This window comes from Sarcophilus harrisii, chromosome 4 (assembly GCF_902635505.1).
Source record: "Sarcophilus harrisii chromosome 4, mSarHar1.11, whole genome shotgun sequence".
NCBI lineage: Eukaryota > Metazoa > Chordata > Mammalia > Dasyuromorphia > Dasyuridae > Sarcophilus > Sarcophilus harrisii.
In genome coordinates this window covers 271,736,848-271,755,577 of record NC_045429.1, presented here as the reverse complement: position 1 = coordinate 271,755,577, position 18,730 = coordinate 271,736,848, and the positions used below count along the sequence as shown (strand labels likewise).

General features: G+C 38.4%; 1 protein-coding gene across 1 annotated transcript; it reads left to right on the top strand.

The window, feature by feature from the left end:
* The first annotated feature begins 52 nt into the window (after window positions 1-52).
* On the top strand, window positions 53-17,847 carry BYSL (bystin like). The gene is made up of 7 exons (XM_003769057.4): window positions 53-688; window positions 3,748-3,916; window positions 11,053-11,191; window positions 12,276-12,409; window positions 14,685-14,845; window positions 15,009-15,111; window positions 17,197-17,847. Exons 1-7 carry the CDS (start codon window positions 424-426, stop codon window positions 17,540-17,542), a joined length of 1,317 nt encoding a protein of 438 aa, XP_003769105.1. The 5' UTR covers window positions 53-423; the 3' UTR covers window positions 17,543-17,847.
* Window positions 17,848-18,730: the final 883 nt, after the last annotated feature.

The window sequence follows — 18,730 nt, the reverse complement described above, 5'->3', positions numbered from 1 at the left end:
CAGGAAGTGATGCATTAAATCGGGGCCCGGAAGTGACGTATAAAACAAAGCGTCCCGTTTCCCCCCCCCCGGAGAGTGGAAGCAGCCGGAGCTCCACCCACTCTCCCCTAGGGCACGGCAGGAGAAGGTTTTTAGGAATTGACTCGCGATCTGAATGCTGATCTCGGCGAGACAGAATAAATCCAAGCTTCAGTGAACAATCAGGAGACCAATTTAGATAAAAGCGATTTCTAACTTCAAAAGGCGGGGCCAAGGGTAGCGCCGAAACTGTTTCCGGCCTCCGGCCGCTAGGAGGCGCTGCCTTATAAAAATGGCGCATGTCTTGTGAGTCTGGGAGGGGCATTACGCCGTGTTTGGCGACGGCGCACTCCTGATTGCTACCAGTTCCCCACGTGTGTTTAATGGACAGGGGTAGCGAACACCATGCCCAAGATCAAGGAGTCTCGCAAGGCCGGAAGACAGGCAAAGCATGCCCCGTTGGCGGACCAGATCTTGGCAGGGGACTCCGTCCAACCCGGAGCCCGGGAGAAACGGAGGAGCCGAGGCCGCGGGACGGAGGAAGAGGAGTACGTGGAGCCCCGGCTGACCCGGCGGATCCTGCAGCAGGCGCGAGAGCAGCAAGAGGAGCTGGAGGCTGAACATGGGTCCGGTGACAGGACAGCTCCGAGAAAATTCACCACGAAGCTGGGTTAGTGAGGGGCTCGAACCCAATCTCCGCTGAGAATCGGAGACGAACTTAACGCTTAACTACAGCTTTTGGCGCTGGGATTACCTCCCCCTTTTCTTAATATTATTATGTTCCCTAGATTTTCGTGATACTATTTTGTCTTGAATACATCTTAGTTCTTTGTCCGTCTGACAACTTTTTTGCTGTCTTCTTTGCTGGACCTTTATCCCCAAACTCTGAACTGTGTTCCCTTATTCCTCTTTATGTTTTTCATTTTTAGCTTTAATAGATTCAATGAGAGTCTCTAGGTAAGTGATTCTTAGATTTTTTTTCCCCCAGCCTTAATCTCCAGTCTCCCATCTCCAACTGATTATCAGACATCTCAATTGGTATATCCCGTAGATTCTTCAAAGTCATTATCTCCAAACCTGAATTCGTCCTTTCCTCTAAAATTCTAATGTTGCTATTATTGTCAAGAACCTGGACAACTCAAGGGTCATCTTCCACTCTTCATTCTTTTTTTTCCCCCCAAACCATTTCTTAAACTTTATTTTTCTAGCTTTTTCTAGCTTTTTTTTTAATAGTAACTTTTTATTGACAGACACTCTTCATTCTTTATCATCCCACTATTTCCTGTCGATTGGCAAATCTTGTGGTTGCTACCTTTGTAGAAAAGTTCTATATGTCCGCTCTTCTCTTAAAAGGAGTGAAAGGGACTTGTATGTGCAAAAATGTTTGTGGCAGCCCTTTTTGTAGTGGCAAGAAACTGGAAACTGAGTGGATGCCTATCAGTTGGAGAATGGCTGAATAAATTGTGGTATATGAATGTTATGGAATATTATTGTTCTGTAAGAAATGACTAGCAGGATGATTTTAGAGAGGCCTGATGCTGAGTGAAATGAGCAGAACCAGGAGATCATTATACATGGCAACAACAAGACAATAATGATGATCAATTCTGATGGATGTGGCTCTCTTCAACAATGAGATGATTCAAACTAGTTCCAATTGTTCAGTGATGAAGGAAGCCATATTCACTCAGAGAAAGGCCTGTGGGAACTGAATATGGACCACAATGTAGCATTTTCACATTTTCTGTTGATGTTTTCTTGCATTTTGTTTTCCTTCTTAGGTTTGTTTGTTTTTTTTTTTTTTTTCTTTCTAGATCTGATGTTTCTTGTGCAACAAGATAACTATATAAATATGTATACATATATTGGATTTGACATATATTTTAATATATTTAACATGTATTGGACTACCTGCTATCTAGGGGAGGAAGTGAAGGGAAGGAGGGAAAAATTTGGAACAGAAAGTTTTGCAAGGGTCAGTGTTGAAAAATGACCCATACATATGTGAAAAATGACCCATACATATGTTTTGTAAATAAAAAGCTTTAAAAATAATAGTAACAAAATATGAGCTTTTTGTACTTGGTAAACTCCTCTGGTATATAAAGTTTTTAATCTACTTGGTGGTCCTTCCAGGAAATACCATTCTTGTTGTTTTCCCACTCTACTTCCAGTCTGTAGTTTCACACTATTCTTCCCTCCACGATTTCACCTTTCTTTCTTTCAAAACTTAACTCAAGTACTACTTTCTCCATGAAGCCTTTTCTGGTCTCTCCCTAACTGCCAATGTCCTTCTCTAGGGGGAAAAAAACAATTATTGTATTTATTTTACATATACACTTGTTGACTCCTTTGATAGTATGTAAGACCTTTGAGGCAGAGATCATTTGATTTTTGTATTTGTTTCTCCAGTGCCTAGTACTGTGGGTCCATAGTAGGTGGTAAATGGTATCTAATTAGTTACTTTAGTGGAACCTCACAAATAACTATAAGATAGGTACCAATATTATGAGAGGAGAAAAATGAGGTTAAATAAGGTTGAGTCATTTCTTGTGATGTCAAAGTTAGTTCAGTGTCAGATTCACCTCTTTCTCCCAAAACCTGTAGTCTAATCCTTCCATTTGATAGATGAGGCAAAGTGATTATTATAATACTATATAGCTGAAAGAGTCCAGGCTTCAAATTAAAGGGTTCAGGTTCAAACCATATCTGTGTCACCAGCCTTTGTGACTTTATTGGTCACAATATTTCCATATCTGTAAAATGAGAGGGTTGAAATAGATATACTCTAAGGCTTCTTCCAGCTCTGATTCTTTGGTATAAAATCTGATGCTCTTTCTAGTACACTAACATTCACTGTCATCCATACTTAGCATTTAGTTGAAATGCTACCTCACTTCTTAGAATTCCTATAATATTTATAATCTTTACCCAGGTTTTGAATGTATCTAATACTGCCTACTCTTTTTTTTTTTTTTTTTTTTTTTTTTTAAATGTGTCTGAGCCTTGCTTCCCTACTCAACTTCTATCATATACAAACTTCTTTCCCAACTACCTGGCACACATTCTGCCTCAGCAAATTGTTCTTTTTTACTTCTTCCATTTTGTTCTTCTAACAAACTTAGTTGAGCAGAACAAATTCTTATATTGGCCATATCTAAAAAAAAAAAAAATTCTGTATTTCATTCTGTATCCTAAGTCCTTTCACCTTAGTGTCAAGATATGTAATGTCTTCTCACCACTATCCTGGAATCATGGTTGGTCATGTCATTGACTGGAGGAGTTAAGTTTTTTTAAAGTATTTGTCTTTACATTGTAGTGAGCATTGCTGTCTGCTCATTTCATCCTGCATCTTTTCAGGTTTCCCTGAAACCATCTCTTTCCTCAATTCCTAGGGCACACTGATATTCCACTATATCCATGTTCCATCCATGTTTAGTCATTTCCCCAATTTGTGGACTCCCCTTTAATTTCCAGTTCTTTGCTACTTTAAAAAAGAGCTGCCACAATTATGCACACTTAATCGTGTCCTAATAATTGTTACTGTTTCATTTGTGTTTAGCTTGTTTATAAACTCTACAAGGCAGTTTGACTAAAACTTCATCTGTTTCCTCCACATCAGGTTGTATAGTACAGCAAAGAGAAACCACTTGCAAATACTTGTGGAACTTGATTTTAAGTTGTCTTCCCTCATGACCCTTCACTATATTCACTGCTCTCCTCCCATAGGCCCAGGAGCCCAAGTTGGTGAATCAGACGGTGAGGATGAGGATGAAGAGTGGCCAACCTTGGAGAAGGCAGCAGAAATGGTGGGATCAGGCTTTGACTCGGAGGTAGCTGTCAATCCTGAAGATGAGCGTGCCATTGAGATGTTCATGAACAAGAATCCTCCACTCAGGTAGGCTTAAATCGAAACAGTGGGATAACTGCATCCCAATGGGAAATTCTGATTGTTAGTTGATTACAAGGATATATTTTTCATCCTCCCTAATGAAGACACTTCAGATCTTTTGAAAGGAATCAGATCAATATCAGATGGAAGAACATAGGTTAAGATGGACTACTAAAGACCAGAATGACTTCAGGATACTATGAAAAGCCTCTACATACATTTGGGTGCAGACTTTGGCATAACTATAGTTAACATAAGTATACAGACCATCCTACCTAGGGATTATTTGAGACTTGATTTGATTCCTTGCCTATATTCACCTAGACCAAGGCCATATGAACTTTAAAAATTATGGGATTTTGTAGTGTTCCCAAGGAAAGCTGTACCAGATGAATTAATAGATGCTGTGTTATCTGTAAGAAAGAGTGCAACAAGTTACTTATTCTATCAAAAGCCCCATCTGTAATCTGCATATACTGCCTAATAAAAAGAATACTAGATTCACAGGCTTAGTATTTGCATTTCAATCCTAAATTTTGTTGTTTTTCCACTTGTCATGTTGTTCATTCCTTTCTCATCATCTGACTCTCTCTGCATCTCTTCTCCCCTATCTCTAGGTGATAGATTAAAAAGCAAATTGGTTTGCTGATTTTAGAAATGATTAAATTTATATTCTTTATATGTTTCAAGATAAGGTTGAAACTGGAAATAGCAAAAAGGAGTATTGAAAGGAACTTTAATTGGTCATCAAGCATTTATTTTAAGTATTTACTAGATAAACTATGTGCTAAATGTTGGGGATATAAAGTAGGCTGAAAACATAGTTCCTTCTTTTAAAGGAACTTATACTCTAATGGGGAAGAAAACAATCAAATAACAGTATATGTAAGGTATGTCCAGAGTAAATTAAGAGTAATCTCAGAGAGAAAGCACTAGCTGTAAGGGCCTTTTGCAGAAGATGAGATTTGAGCTGAGTCGTGAAGGAAGCCAGAAGATAAAATGGAGGATGGAGAGCATTTCAGTAAGGCAGTGTGGGGGAAGAGACAGGCAATGGGAAATCAAGAGTGGGAAGAAGAGCAAGAGGGCCAGTGTCTTTGAGTTTTAGGTAGAATAAGTGGAAGAGAATGAAGTATAAAAAGATTGAAAAAAGTACAAATGAAGGGGCCAGATTGTGAGTGGCTTTAGATACCAAGGTAGTTTAGGTATGATCCTTAGAGCTCATCTAATCCAACCAATCCTCTTCTTTTGTGGCTGAGAAAAATTAGTCCCATAGAAGTTACATGACTTACACAACATCACATAGCAAATAAACCCCAGAGCTAAGATTTGAACTCAAGTCATCTGGCTCCAAGTTGAGGGATTTTTTTTTTTTAATGTGTCTGAGCCTTGCTTCCCTTTTTTCTATAGTATGTTTTACCCTTTTGGCTCTTTCATGTGATGTCCTTTTAAGCAATTGAATGCTTCATCAGTCCTCTTCTCCCAGGTGCTCTTTATCTTTTTTTTTTTTTTTTAATTTAATAGCCTTTTATTTACAGGTTATATGCATGGGTAACTTTACAGCATTAACAATTGCCAAACCTCTTGTTCCAGGTGCTCTTTATCTTGTTCTTAGTTCTTTTTCTCTCAGTAGGATACTAGAACTTTTTTCCTTTTATTTATTATTATTATTATTTTTTTAAATAACTTTTTATTGCCAGAACCCATGCCAGGGTAATTTTTTACAACATTATCCCTTGCACTCACTTCTATTCTGATTTTTCCCCTCCCTCCCTCCAGCCCCTCCCCCAGATGGCAGGCTGTCCTATACATGTTAAAGAGGTTACAGTATATCTTAGATACAATATATGTGTGCAGAACCGAACAGTTCTCTTGTTGCTCAGGGAGAATTGGATTCAGAATTTTCCTTTTATTTACAACATGACAGAGGTTTCTTCATATACTTTTCCAGTTGGCCCCCAAAGAATTTAGCAGTTGTGTGCTCAGTATTTCTGTACTCTTGTGTTGTCTCCACACCTTCCTCTTAAGCAAGCTCTTTCTTTCTGAAAACTTTATTGTTATGAGTCAACAGTCTTTTGCATCTCTCCTCTGACACCACCACCATCCTGATACAGGCCCTCAATCACCTTCCTCCTGGATTATTGTAGTATTCTGCTGGTGAGTCTGCCTGCTTCAAGTCTCTCCTCATTGGAGTTAATCTGCCACCTACCTATCAAATTGGTCTTCCTAAAATACATGTCTCTTTTCAATATACTTCAGTGGCTCCTTATCACTTCCAGGATCAATTATAAAATCATCTGTCATTCTCTGCCTCTTCTGCCCCAACTTTTACAGTCTTATACCTGAAACTCACTCCTTGCACCCTGGTAACCCTTCCTCTATTACATACTCATCTCTACTTCCTGGCTTTCCTGATTTCTTTCAAGTCTTAGCTAAAATTCCATTTTTTACAAGAAGCTTTTCCCAGTTCCTCTTAATGCTAATTTATCTTTTATATCTCTTGTTTATACATAGTCCTTTGCTTTTTTTCCTTGAGATCATGAGTTTTCTTTGGGCAGACATTGCCTTTTGCTTTTATTTTTATCACCAGTGCTCAACATAGTGTCTGGTGCATGCTAAATTCTTTATTTATTTATTTATTTATTTTTTTTATTTAATAGCCTTTTATTTACAGGATATATGCATGGGTAACTTTACACATGCTAAATTCTTAATGAATATTTATGAATTGACTAACTTTTCAATCCATAGCCATTTAGTATTTCCTTCTTCCTTCCTTCTTTTCTTCCTTCAATTCTTGCCTTCTTTTACAATCATATGCATCTTTAAGCTATTTCTTCAGCCCCTTTGAGAGTTCCGTATGATGGCTTTGAGTATTGATTCTCAATCACTTAATCTGAATACTTTGGAACATTATAGAAATACCCTCAATATTTTATGACAATCCTGAGTTTCCTTACTTTTCTTTGCCAGTTTTTGTCCAGGGAGATAGAAATCCCCAAGATGTAAAGAGAAAAAGGAAATAGATTTCAGTAAGACATCTGGAAAAAAGTCTTTCATCTTATGAATACTATGACATGATGTAAACTGGATGATACAGTTAACTGCTCAAAGAGTATTGATTCATTCATAAGTATCATGATGTCTAGAGTAGGTTGTCCCCACTGGCATGCTACAAGGCTCTATGTCTTTCCTTTCAACTTTTTTAATCTGTTACTCGGGTAAAGGGAAATATCTAATTTTAACTAATACAAAGCATAATGAAAGAGTTTACATCATCAATGAAAAAATCAGGATCCATAAAAATTTTGACATGCTGAAAAAAGTTGAGTTGTTATTTAATAAGAGGCATTGTGGTATATTGGGTAGGATCTTAGTCTTGGATTCAGAAAAAAATAAATACTGAGACTTGCTCAAGTCTACTGCTCTTATAAATCACAGTTTACTCTTCAGTAAAACAGGAATAATAGTACTGAAAAGATTCCCATGCAGATTTTTATGTGCCAAATGAGGTGATAGTCTCTAAGACTTGTCTATCTAAGATAGAGACAGATTTCTTAGAGTATTTTGCAAACTTTAAAATGACCTATAAATGCCAGTTATTAATTTAATAGAGATAAAATGAAAAGCTTGTAAGTAGTAAGGCTCAGGAAAATCTACTTCAGTGCAAAAGTATAAAATGAGAGAAAACTTCCCCTATTAACATGAATAACTTGTTCATGTAAAATGGATTTTAATGTACTTTAAACTGAACATGTGTCAGCAGTGTGAGATAGAAATCAGAAAAGCTTTAGTCTGAATTCCTAGCTCGCTGGTAGCCAGAATGTACAGTAGTTTTCTGATGCTGGGAATTACATGTTAAGGTCTATGTTGATAAATTACTCCCAAGTCCAAAAGAGAGTGATTCATGGTCATATGATCTGAGACATAGTTGAAAGAGTTGGGAATGTTTTAAGTCTGAGAAAGGAAGACATTAGTGATGTTTAATCTGGAAAAGATTGGGTTGAGGTAGGCACATGGAGCAAAGGACACAGTTGCCATGTCCATTTACTTGAAGGGTTGTCACATAAGAGAAGTTCTCTTTAGCCCGGAGGTAGAATCAAGAGCTATGGGCACAAGTTGGAAAGAGGCAAATTGAGGCCTGATGATGTCAGGAAGACTTCCTAACTGTTTGAGCCATTGCAGAGCGTGACCATTTGATGGGCATATTTTAGTAGAAGTCCTTTTTTGGGTATGGTTAGACTAGGTAGATGTTAAGGTTGCTTTTGAAGCACTATCATGTTTAAAGAAATTAGGGTTATTCTAAATAGTTTTAGAAAATAGAGCCAGGATCAATGGAGGGACATTATAAAGAGGCAAGTTCAGGCTCAACATATGGAACAGTGTTCTAACCATTAGATCTGTCTGACATGGCTCTCTTCAACAATGACATGAACCAAATCAGTTCCATTTGTTCAATAATGAAGAGAACCAGTTACACCCAGTGAAAGAACTCTGGGAAATGAGTGTGAACCACTACATAGCATTTCCAATCCCTCTGTTTTTGTCTGTTTGCATTTTTGATTTCCTTCTCAGGTTAATTTTACCTTATTTTCTAAGTCCAGTTCTTCTTGTGTAGCAAAATAACCGTATAGAAATTATACATATATTGTATTTAACATATTTAACATGTATTGATCTATCTGCCATCTGAGAAAGGGGGTGGGGGGAAGGAGGGAAAAGGTTGGAACAGAAGGTTTTTCAAGGCTCAATGCTGAAAAATTGCCCATGCATATATCTTGTAAATAAAAAGCTATAATTTTAAAAAAAAAAACCCAAAACAACAAAAAAAGATACTTCAGCTCTAAAAGTACAGCTTTTCCACCCTCTGTTGTATCTTAAATCTTTATTGGAATTTTTGTTTGTTTTAAACTTAATTAGTGTTCCAATAGTTTTGTGATGGAGAGAGTCATCTGTATCCAGAGAGAGGATTATGAGGAGTGAATGTAGACCACAATATAATATTTTCACCTTTGTTGTTGTCGTTGTTTGTTTGCTTGTTTTTTCCTTTTTCCTCTTTGATCTGATTTTTCTTGTGTAGCATGATAAATGTGGAAATATGTTTAGAAGAATTACATCTATATGGAGGAAGTGGGAAGGGAGGGAGAAAATTTTGGAACAAAAGATTTTACAAGGATAAATGTTTAAAAAAAAACCACAAAACTAATTTTGCATGTATTTTGGGGAAAAAAGCTATTATTATTTAAAAAAAAAAAAAAAAAAAAAGAAGAAGAAGAAGAAGATTTGTCCCAAGAATGGAACATGTTGTCTTTTTAGAATAGTAGACTTCCCACCCCAGGAAATATTCAAGCAGAGACTGGAGTGCTTCTCCTCAGGAATGTTGTAGAAAAGTTTAACATATTGAGTAAAAGATTAGACCTGGAATATCTCTTAAGAGTTCTTCCTATTTGAAAATTCTTTGATTCTAAGTGACTGATTCTTGATAAGTGAAAAGATAGAAAAACTATCAAAAGCAGTCATTAGGATGCAAAGATCAAGACCACCTGGACTTGTTTAGTATAAATGCAAGGAGGTTTAAAATCCAATGTGGGCCTCAATGAATTACTGCACAGTGCAATAGTTGGTTTCCATAATGATGGCCTTGATCATCAAGGAGAGGCTACATATTTTAGAAAAATTTCCATCCAAAATCAGTAAAGAATAAACGAGGTAAAATGCTTGAAATTGTTGGTTTTCACTGTTTCAGATCTTCAGGAATCTATGAGAATGCTCTAGCTATCAGTCCAGATAACGTCTCTTTACACCATCTCAGGATCCCATATGTAGAGCTAAAAGAGACTCCCAGAGACTTTATTCCAACCCCTTTGTTACAAATGAGGGAACTGAAGTCAGACAAGAGAGCAGGTACCCAGATTGGAATTCCACCCAAACTCTTGTGACTCTAAATTTGTCACTGTTTCCATTCTTCCTGATAGTCTTTGTAAGTTGCTGTGAATAAAGCCAGTGCACTCATAGTTTCCCTGGGAAAGAAATCTTTGCAACAGATTTTTCCAATAAAAAACATATCCAAGATATATTAGAAACTGATTTAAATGTATAAGGCTAAGAGCCAGGTTCTTATAGATAAATAGTTAAAAATTATGAACAGGCAGTTTTCAAAGGAGTTACAGCTAAGGAAGGTCTCTCCTAATAACTAAGTTTCTAGTGATCAGCCTCTCTTAATCCTTCAAGACTAGCCCTCTATTGATAGATCTCTAATCTGCTGCTGGGCCTGTAACCCACAATTTTTTGGACTTGATAGAACTGTGAGTTAGGAAGCCAGTTCCAAATTGTTCTCCAGAATTTTTGTACTACTTTGTACCTATTTTCCCTCATCCCTTCCAGCAGTTGTCATTTCCGATAAGTGTGAGATGGTATCTCAGAGTAGTTTTAATTAGTATTTCCATATTCAATAACAGTTTACAACATTTTTTTCATATGACTGGATGGCTTTGAATTTTTCCTAGTGAAAACTGTCTTTTCACATTCTTTGACAATTTATCAGTTGGGAAATGGTTCTTATTTTTATAAATTTGATTCCATTCCATATATATTTGAGGAAGGGGCTTTTATCAGAGCAATTTGCTATACAATTTTTATTGATATTATTTCATTGTCTATAGGACATTTCATCAAGATGCACTTTCTCTGATTATCTCTTTTAATTAAATATAGTTTTACTTTTGCTGATTACTATCCTGTATTTTTTTTTTACTTCAGCTGAAGATCATTCCAGCATAATTGACTCACACTCATGCTTAGCCTATGTATACTGCTTCTAATCGCTCTAATAATGGTAAAGTTCTTAGGAATTATATTTATTAACTTCCCATGTAGGAATGTAAGTGGTTTAACTTTATTTAGTCTCTTACGAGTTCTCTTTCATGTATACCTTTTTATGCTTCTCTTGAGTTTTGTGTTTGAAAGTTAAGTTTTCTATTCAGCTCTGGTCTTTTTATCAGGAATGTGGCAGTTACCTTCTGATCTGCCACCCCAAGTATCTCATTATCCAAGTAAAAGTTGAAGAATGTGGAATCCGGTGATCTATGTGAAGGTTAATTCCATCTGACCTATTACCACCATTGCCCTGTTCCTTCCACCCTTAGGCGAACACTGGCAGACATCATCATGGAGAAATTGACAGAGAAGCAAACAGAAGTGGAAACTGTTATGTCTGAGGTATCAGGCTGCCCTATGCCCCAGCTGGACCCTCGGGTTCTTGAAGTGTACAAGGGTGTCAGAGAGGTAAGAGTTCTGACATTAAGTGGAGGGGCAATGATGAAAATCTTTTAATTTTCGGATCTAACATATAATAGGTGCTTAAATCATGTTTGTTGCTAAAAGACAAAAACAAACAAAACCCCCATAAAACAAAAACAGAAGTTTCCTTCACTTATTCAACAAGGATTAATAAGTAAAAAATGTTATGAAGTGCCTACTGTGTGCCAAGTGCAGTGCTAAGACCAGAGAATACAAAAAGAAGCAAAATGCCATTCCTGCCCTAAAAAAACTTAGTCTAATGGGAAAGAAAACTGGCAGCCAAATACAACTTTGTGTATACAAAATACAGGAGAAAGAAGTAATTAGCAGAGGGAAGGCATTAGAATTAAAAAAAGTTGGAGAAGACTTCCAGAAGAAAGTGGGATTTTAGTTGGGATTTAAAAGTTGCCAGGGAGGTCAGTGGTTGTGAGCAAAGGAAGGAGAGCATTGCAGAAATTGAAAAATGGAGTGTGTCAAGCACAAAACAACTGGGAGGCCTCTGCCACTGGAACAAAGAATATATGTTGGGAAGTGGAAGAAGACTGGAAAGGTAGGAGGGGATGGGTTATGAAGGGTTTTACCAGATACCTCTTTGTGTGCCAGGAACAATACTAACTATTAGGAATTCAAAATTCAAAATTGAATCCTTGCCTTCAAGGATCTTAAATTCTCTACAGGCAGTAGAACACGGTAATGTAGGAGTAGAGTTAGAAACTGGTGGATTAAGTTCAGCTTTATATAAGAGGTAACATTTGGGCTGAGAAGAAACAGACATGCAAGTGAGAAGAGGGGGCTTTCTAGGTGTATATGGATGTGAGATGAGAATGTGCTGGGTGATTGTACTTTTAAGTGGGAAAAGGAGAAAGACAGGTAATACTAGAAAGAGGGACTGGAGCCAGTATGTGATGAGTTTTAAAAGACAGACAAAAGAATTTGTATTTTACCTTGCAAGCAATAGAGAGTTAGTCCCCAGAAGCTTCTTGAATGACTTGATCAGATGTGTGTTTTAAAAATATCGATTCTCATTTATAATTCATGATTTCCCTCTCTGACTTCCCCTTCCCCCCAGGTGTTATCCAAGTACCGGAGTGGCAAACTTCCAAAAGCATTTAAAATTATTCCCTCTCTCTCCAATTGGGAGCAGATCCTCTATATCACAGAACCAGAGAGCTGGACTGCAGCTGCCATGTACCAAGCCACCAGGTAAAGGGGACCCAAAACAAGAGATAGGGTCAATATAGAAAGTAGGCCCTTCCTTCAGTTGCCATGCTAACCCTGACTTGTCCTAACTCTTCTCATTCTATATAGTCTCTTAATCACATGGTTTGTCACCTTTTGGCCCTTCTGTTCCATTTCATTTCCATTCAACCAGAATTATTTAAGTACCTATTATGTGTTTTTCATTGGTGGGCTTTTAGGAAACAAAGACAGAAAGGGGAAAGGAATAAGCATTTTTATATAGCACCTACTTTGTACCAGGCACTAGGCTCAGACTTTACAGATATTATTTGATTCTCACAACTCTTCAAGAGGACCAGCACTCTTACCACTTACCAGCTGTCTAATACCCAAGATGAGACACAGCCTGTGCCTTCAAAGAGCATTTAATTGAGGATTGTTTGGGAGATTCAGACAAAATGTTCTATGAGCTGGACCTTGAAGAGAATCGGAGCAGGAGGAGGAAAGCAGAAATGATGGGTGATGTAAGGATTAGCTGGCAAATTTGCCCAGAGGCATTGATAGGAGCTAAATGTTGGACAAGATCAGAGACTAGCTCATGGATATTCTGCCTCAATTATACAGTGAATGGAGAAGACCAGATTGAAATAAGGATAGAAAGGTCATTGAAAACCAAATTGTAGAAGACTAAAAAGCCAAGAATTTTGCATTTTTATTCTACAGCCCACAAGGAGTCTTAAAAAAAATCTTATAGTTATATCTATATCTAAAGGAAATTACTTTGGCAGTAGGTGATAGCTGGATTGAAGAAGATCACGACTGGAAAGCTGCTGTCCACTTAGGCTTACTGGTCTTCCAAGCTGGTTATGTGCATTCCTAGCTATTTTCCCTGCTCCCTTGGCAATGATCTAGGTGGACTGACTATGGAAGAAAAGTTCTCTGGGAGGCAGAAGTAGGTGGGGGTCCAGAGGGTCATTGATTTATTTAGAAGAAGACTTTAGAAGCCATCTGGTCAGACCTCTTTTGACAGATGAGGAATGGAGGTCCAGTAAGGTGAAGTGATTTGCCTAAGGCTACATAACAAATGGCAGAGTAAGGATCAAATAAGGTCCCCTGATGCTACCTCCCAAGTTCTTTCTACAGTATTCATGGCAGCTCTGATGTGGAGTACCTGGGATTTTTCCTACAGAACTGCAGTAAAGATAAACTCTTTAATTTTAAGCCAGTGTTTTGTCCATAGTATCCAGAGTGGTTTGTAAAGGATCAGGCTCTTTTTAACAAAAACATCAATAATGATATTAGCATTCCCCATTCATCTAGTGCTTAGCAGCTTATAGAGTTCTTGCTTTAAAATCCTATCTGTGAGTTTTCAGACAAAGAAATCAAAGTTATCAATCATCACAGGAAAAAACATGCTTAAGTTGCTATTGATTAGAGACATACAAAATAAAACAACTCCAAAATACCTCCCTATATGACGGAAAAGGAAAATGATAATTGTTAGAGGAGACATGGCAAAACTGGGACACCAGTGCATGTTGGTAGAGTTGTGAAGTTACACAATCATTCTGATACATGATTGTGATGGAATACTATTGTGCTATTAGAAATAACAAGCAGGATGATTTCAGAAAAACCTGGCAAAGATTATGTGAACTGATACAGAGTGAAGTTAGCAAAAGCAGGAGAACATTGTACACCTGAACAGCAATATTGTACAATAATCAACTGAGAATGGTTTAGCTATTCTCAGCAAAACAATAATCCAAGACAATCCAAAAACAAGGTTAGTGATGAAAACTGCTATCCACTTTCAGAGAAAGAACTGATGGCATGAGAAAATAGATCAAAAAGCATAGTATTTTTCTCTTCCTTTTCCCTTTCCCTCTTTCCCCATTTCCTTCTTCCCTCCATCCCTTCCCTATTTCCTTATTAACTTCTTTTCTGACTTTGCACATATAATCTGTATCAGATTATATGCCTTTTTAAGGATAGGAGGAAGGAGGGCAGCTAGGTGGCAAAGTGGATAGAGCACCAGCCCTGAAGTCAGGAGGACCCGAGTTCAAATCTGGCCTCAGACACAACGCTTCCTAGCTGTGTGACCCTGGGCAAGTCACTTAACCCCAATTGCAAAAAAAACAAACATACAAAAGGATAGAGGGAAGGGGGGAATAGAACTTGGAATTCAAAACTTAAAAAACAGAATGTTTAAAAAAAAACTATTTACATGTAATTGAGAAGATAACTATAAAGGAAAAAAAAACTTATCTGTGACTAATCTAGAAACTTCCACACCCAGGATATTCTCATCCAATCTGAAGGATAGGATGGCCCAGCGCTTCTACAACTTGGTGCTTCTTCCTCGTGTGAGGGATGACATTGCTGAATACAAACGCCTTAACTTTCACCTCTACATGGCACTCAAGAAAGCATTGTTCAAGACTGGGGCATGGTTCAAAGGTAAGTTCAAATTGGGCCTTTCTCAGGTGGGTACATTGGTTCCTGGAGCTAAGGGCAGAGTTCTCTTTAAACACTGGATTGATTGTTCCCACCTCTCTCCCGATGTATTCCCTTCCCCTCAGCTCCCAGTCCTCCCTGACAATTCTTTCTCTGATCTCCCCAGGGATCCTCATACCTCTCTGTGAATCTGGTACCTGTACCCTTCGTGAGGCTATCATTGTGGGCAGCATCATCACCAAGTGTTCCATCCCTGTTCTGCACTCAAGGTACTGGGGCTGTTGTCAACTCTGCTTAGAACTGTCCTTTCTGTTTGTGTCCATCAGAATGAATGCCCAACATCCTGGATAGTTCAGGGATAGGGTTCCCCCCATGATTCAGACAGGGAAACTGATACAATACTGGGCTGGAATGTGAGTCAGATGTCACCACTTCCAGACTCTTTCTTGATCTACTCTTTAGTCCACTGGCTGAGCTTTATTTTGAGAGTTAGCAGCACTATTCAGTGGAAAGAATCAGAGAATTTCTATTTAAGTCCAGGATTATTGACTCAATGAATATATGGCTGACATTGGGCATGTCAAAGAACAGATCAGGAAGGGACCTCCAAAGTCATCTAATCCAATTTTCTCATTTATCCATGAGAAAACTGAGACCACAAGTGAAATGACTTATTTAAGATCACAGAGGCAGTAAGTAAAAGAGCTGGGTTATAGGCCGTCTGGTTCTGCTCTGCCTCCATTTCCTCATCTACAAAATAAGGGGATAGAGCCAAGAGGACCTGAGTTCTAATCTAGCCTCAGACACTATATGACCTTGGACAAGTCACTTAACTTCATTTGGCTTCATTCCTCAACTGGAAAATGGAGATAATAATAGCATGAGTTTGGTATGAAGACCAAATGAGATATTTTTAAAAGTAGTTAGCACAATACCTGGCATATAGGAGATGCTTAATAAATGCTTTTCCCCCTTCTATCTTTACTGTGCTTAGAGCACTGTGCTAAGTGCTGAAGATCCATGTAAAATTAAGACAGTCCCTACCCTAGAGGACTTTTTCATTTTTAATGGAGGAGACGCCACATATCAAGGGAGTGGAGGTCAAGGAACCATGCTGTGGCTTGGTATTCATAGAGGTTTGATGGGATAAATAGGACATTCTATTAATAGTTCTTTCCAGAAGTGGTGGTGGTGATGGTGATTTGAAGAAAGTTCTTGAAAAGATGGTAAGCTAGTTAGTGTAAGGTGGCTTGGTAAAGATGTGGCTGCAGAGTCTGGGGATTATGCTCTACCCTGGCCTCTGGGTGGTTTGAAAAAGGCTGGAGGAAGGATAAGGACACAAGGATTAAATGAGATGCTATATGTAAGTGCATTGTAATTTACAAAGTGCTGTATTATTACAGTGGAAATGCGCTTTGGATTTAAAGAAGGCTCAAATTGAAATCTCAGCTTATTATTGGGGATAATCACTTATCTTCTATGAGTCAATTTATCTTTTTTTTTTTCCTGAGGCAATTGGGGTAAAGTGACTTGCATAGGGTCACACAACTAGGGAGTGTTAAGTGTTTAAGGCAAGATTTGAACTCGGGGCCTCCTGATTTAAGGGCTGGTGCTCTATCCACTGCATCACCTACCTGCCCCCACCCTCAATTTATCTTTAAAATAGGAGGTTTGGATTATATAGTCTTTAACACTAGAAGGACCAGGTGTGTCAATTGGTTAAAAAATAATGTAATTTTACTGTGAAATTAAAATGTCCTATCATTCATTTCCTTTATCTTAACAAATTATTTAAAAATGTACTGCTTCAATTGATGCAGCTTGGGCCTTCAAAGTATTCTTAAATTCTAGTTCTCTTAGTGTTAAAATTCCCTTTCAGTCATATCCCATGATTTTAGGATCTGAGAATATTTAGAATTTAGATTGTAAGACCCGGGATCATAAAATCATAGATTTAGATTTGGAAGGGCCCTTAGAGACCATCTAGCCCAATCTCATCATTTTACAGATAAAGAAATTGAGGCCCAAGAGACTTGGCCAGAATCGCACAGATACTTAAGTGACAGCAGTGGTATTACCCAGGAATTGATTCTCTTGTACCAATCTGTTTGTATTATTTCTTTAATTACCCATTGCAAGGCAGTTGTGCTTCTTGCCCCCTAAGAATTTCCAGGCAATAATGCCCTTCTCCATCCCAACCAAAGTATTGTCTCTAGTTTGGTCATCTTGTAAGCTTCAAAGTCTGTCATCACTTAGTCTGATGACTTTATCTTGGGCTGTTTCCTAACTGAAAACCCTTTAAAGGATCAGTGGCACAGATAGTCATCTGTTGTTCCCGCTTCTCCTCCCTTCAGTGCAACTATGCTGAAAATTGCAGAGATGGAATACAGTGGGGCCAATAGCATCTTCCTACGGCTGCTGCTGGACAAGAAGTACGCATTGCCCTTCAGAGTACTGGATGCCTTGGTCTTCCACTTCTTGGCCTTCCGGACAGAGCAGCGAAAGTTGCCTGTTCTTTGGCACCAGAGCCTGCTGACCCTGGCTCAGCGCTACAAAGCTGATCTGACCACAGAACAGAAAGAGGCCCTGCTAGAGCTTCTTCGCCTACAACCCCACCCACAGCTGTCCCCTGAAATCCGGAGAGAGCTGCTCAGTGCTACTGCCCGTGATGTAGAAGGACCTTCTATGAATATGGATTGAGGTTCTTGAGGATTTGTTTCCCCGGTTTGGTAGAGAAAGAGATGATGACACAAGAACTGTTTTATGATCTTTTTTCATGGCTCCTAGGACTGTGCGACTTGGGGGCATCTACAGGACAAAACTGAAATGCGTTGATCTTCCTGATTAGACTTGAATTATGGTGGCCTAAGTGCCTGACAGAACTTCTTCAGGTTCTATTCTGTTCTAGAACCTGGCAAGTACTGTTACACCCTGACTAGGTTTGTCATGGAAGAATAGTTAGCTGAAGCAAGTGTGTGCTAGATGTGAACACCAAAAAAAGCTGTGTATTTATTTCATTTGTCACATTGTCTTTGTGCTAGATTCTTCCTACTTTTCTCCCCTTAACAAGCTTTAACTAACAACAAGGTGTCCATGAAGTGAGGATAATACTAAGACTAGAACACTTTTTCACTCTTAGTCACAGAATTTTAGCATTGGAATGGACCTCAATGGCCATCTGGTTTCTGTAAATGATAAGTGGCCATTGACTTTTCAAACCAGCTTTCTGGTCAGCCTCTTCCATCTCAAGACACATACCTTAAATTTGTACCTTTGTAGCTTCCAACCAATTCTCCTGCTTGCACTGTGGAGCCAAGAAGTAAGTCTAATCTTCCTTCCACATAACAGCCCTTTTAAGTACTTTGAAGATAACTCTTGCCACCTTCCTTCTAAATATACCCTTCCCTTCTTTTTCAGGATAAACATTCCTTATAATTTACATTATTTTAAAGGGCAGTATTGGACTTGTTCTGTTTAACCCCAAGAACTAGTAGAAGTTGCAGAGAATTGCATGTTTGAATATCTTCCCAAGTCTCAGTTTTCTCCACTTTAAACATCCCCAGTTGCTTCAACCAGCTGTGTATCACATGAAGTCTAAGGCCCTTCAGAATCCTGGAGACCCCCCAGATGCTTTCCACCTCTAAACACATAACTGCAGATGAAGTTAATCAGAACCCAAGTATGGAGACACTGGTGCATTCTTAGCCTTAAGAACTTTGCTTTTCATGCAGGCCAAGACCATATCAACTTTCTTGGTCATCACATCATACTAGTTGATCCATATTTAATTTGTAAGGCCACTAAAACCCCAAGATGTTTTTCAAACTACTGTCTTGATTGAGGTAGCAATAAACTTGCCATCAAGGCAAGGCTGGATTGTTCCTCAAC

What these genes read in the sequence shown, in the direction of transcription:
- BYSL (XM_003769057.4), top strand. Translation starts at nt 424, where the DNA reads ATGCCCAAGATCAAGGAGTCTCGCAAGGCCGGAAGACAGGCAAAGCAT. An exon ending in AACAAGAATCCTCCACTCAG is followed by an intron (nt 3,917 to 11,052) that starts GTAGGCTTAAAT and finishes TTCCACCCTTAG; the next exon opens with GCGAACACTGGCAGACATCA. An exon ending in TGTACAAGGGTGTCAGAGAG is followed by an intron (nt 11,192 to 12,275) that starts GTAAGAGTTCTG and finishes CCTTCCCCCCAG; the next exon opens with GTGTTATCCAAGTACCGGAG.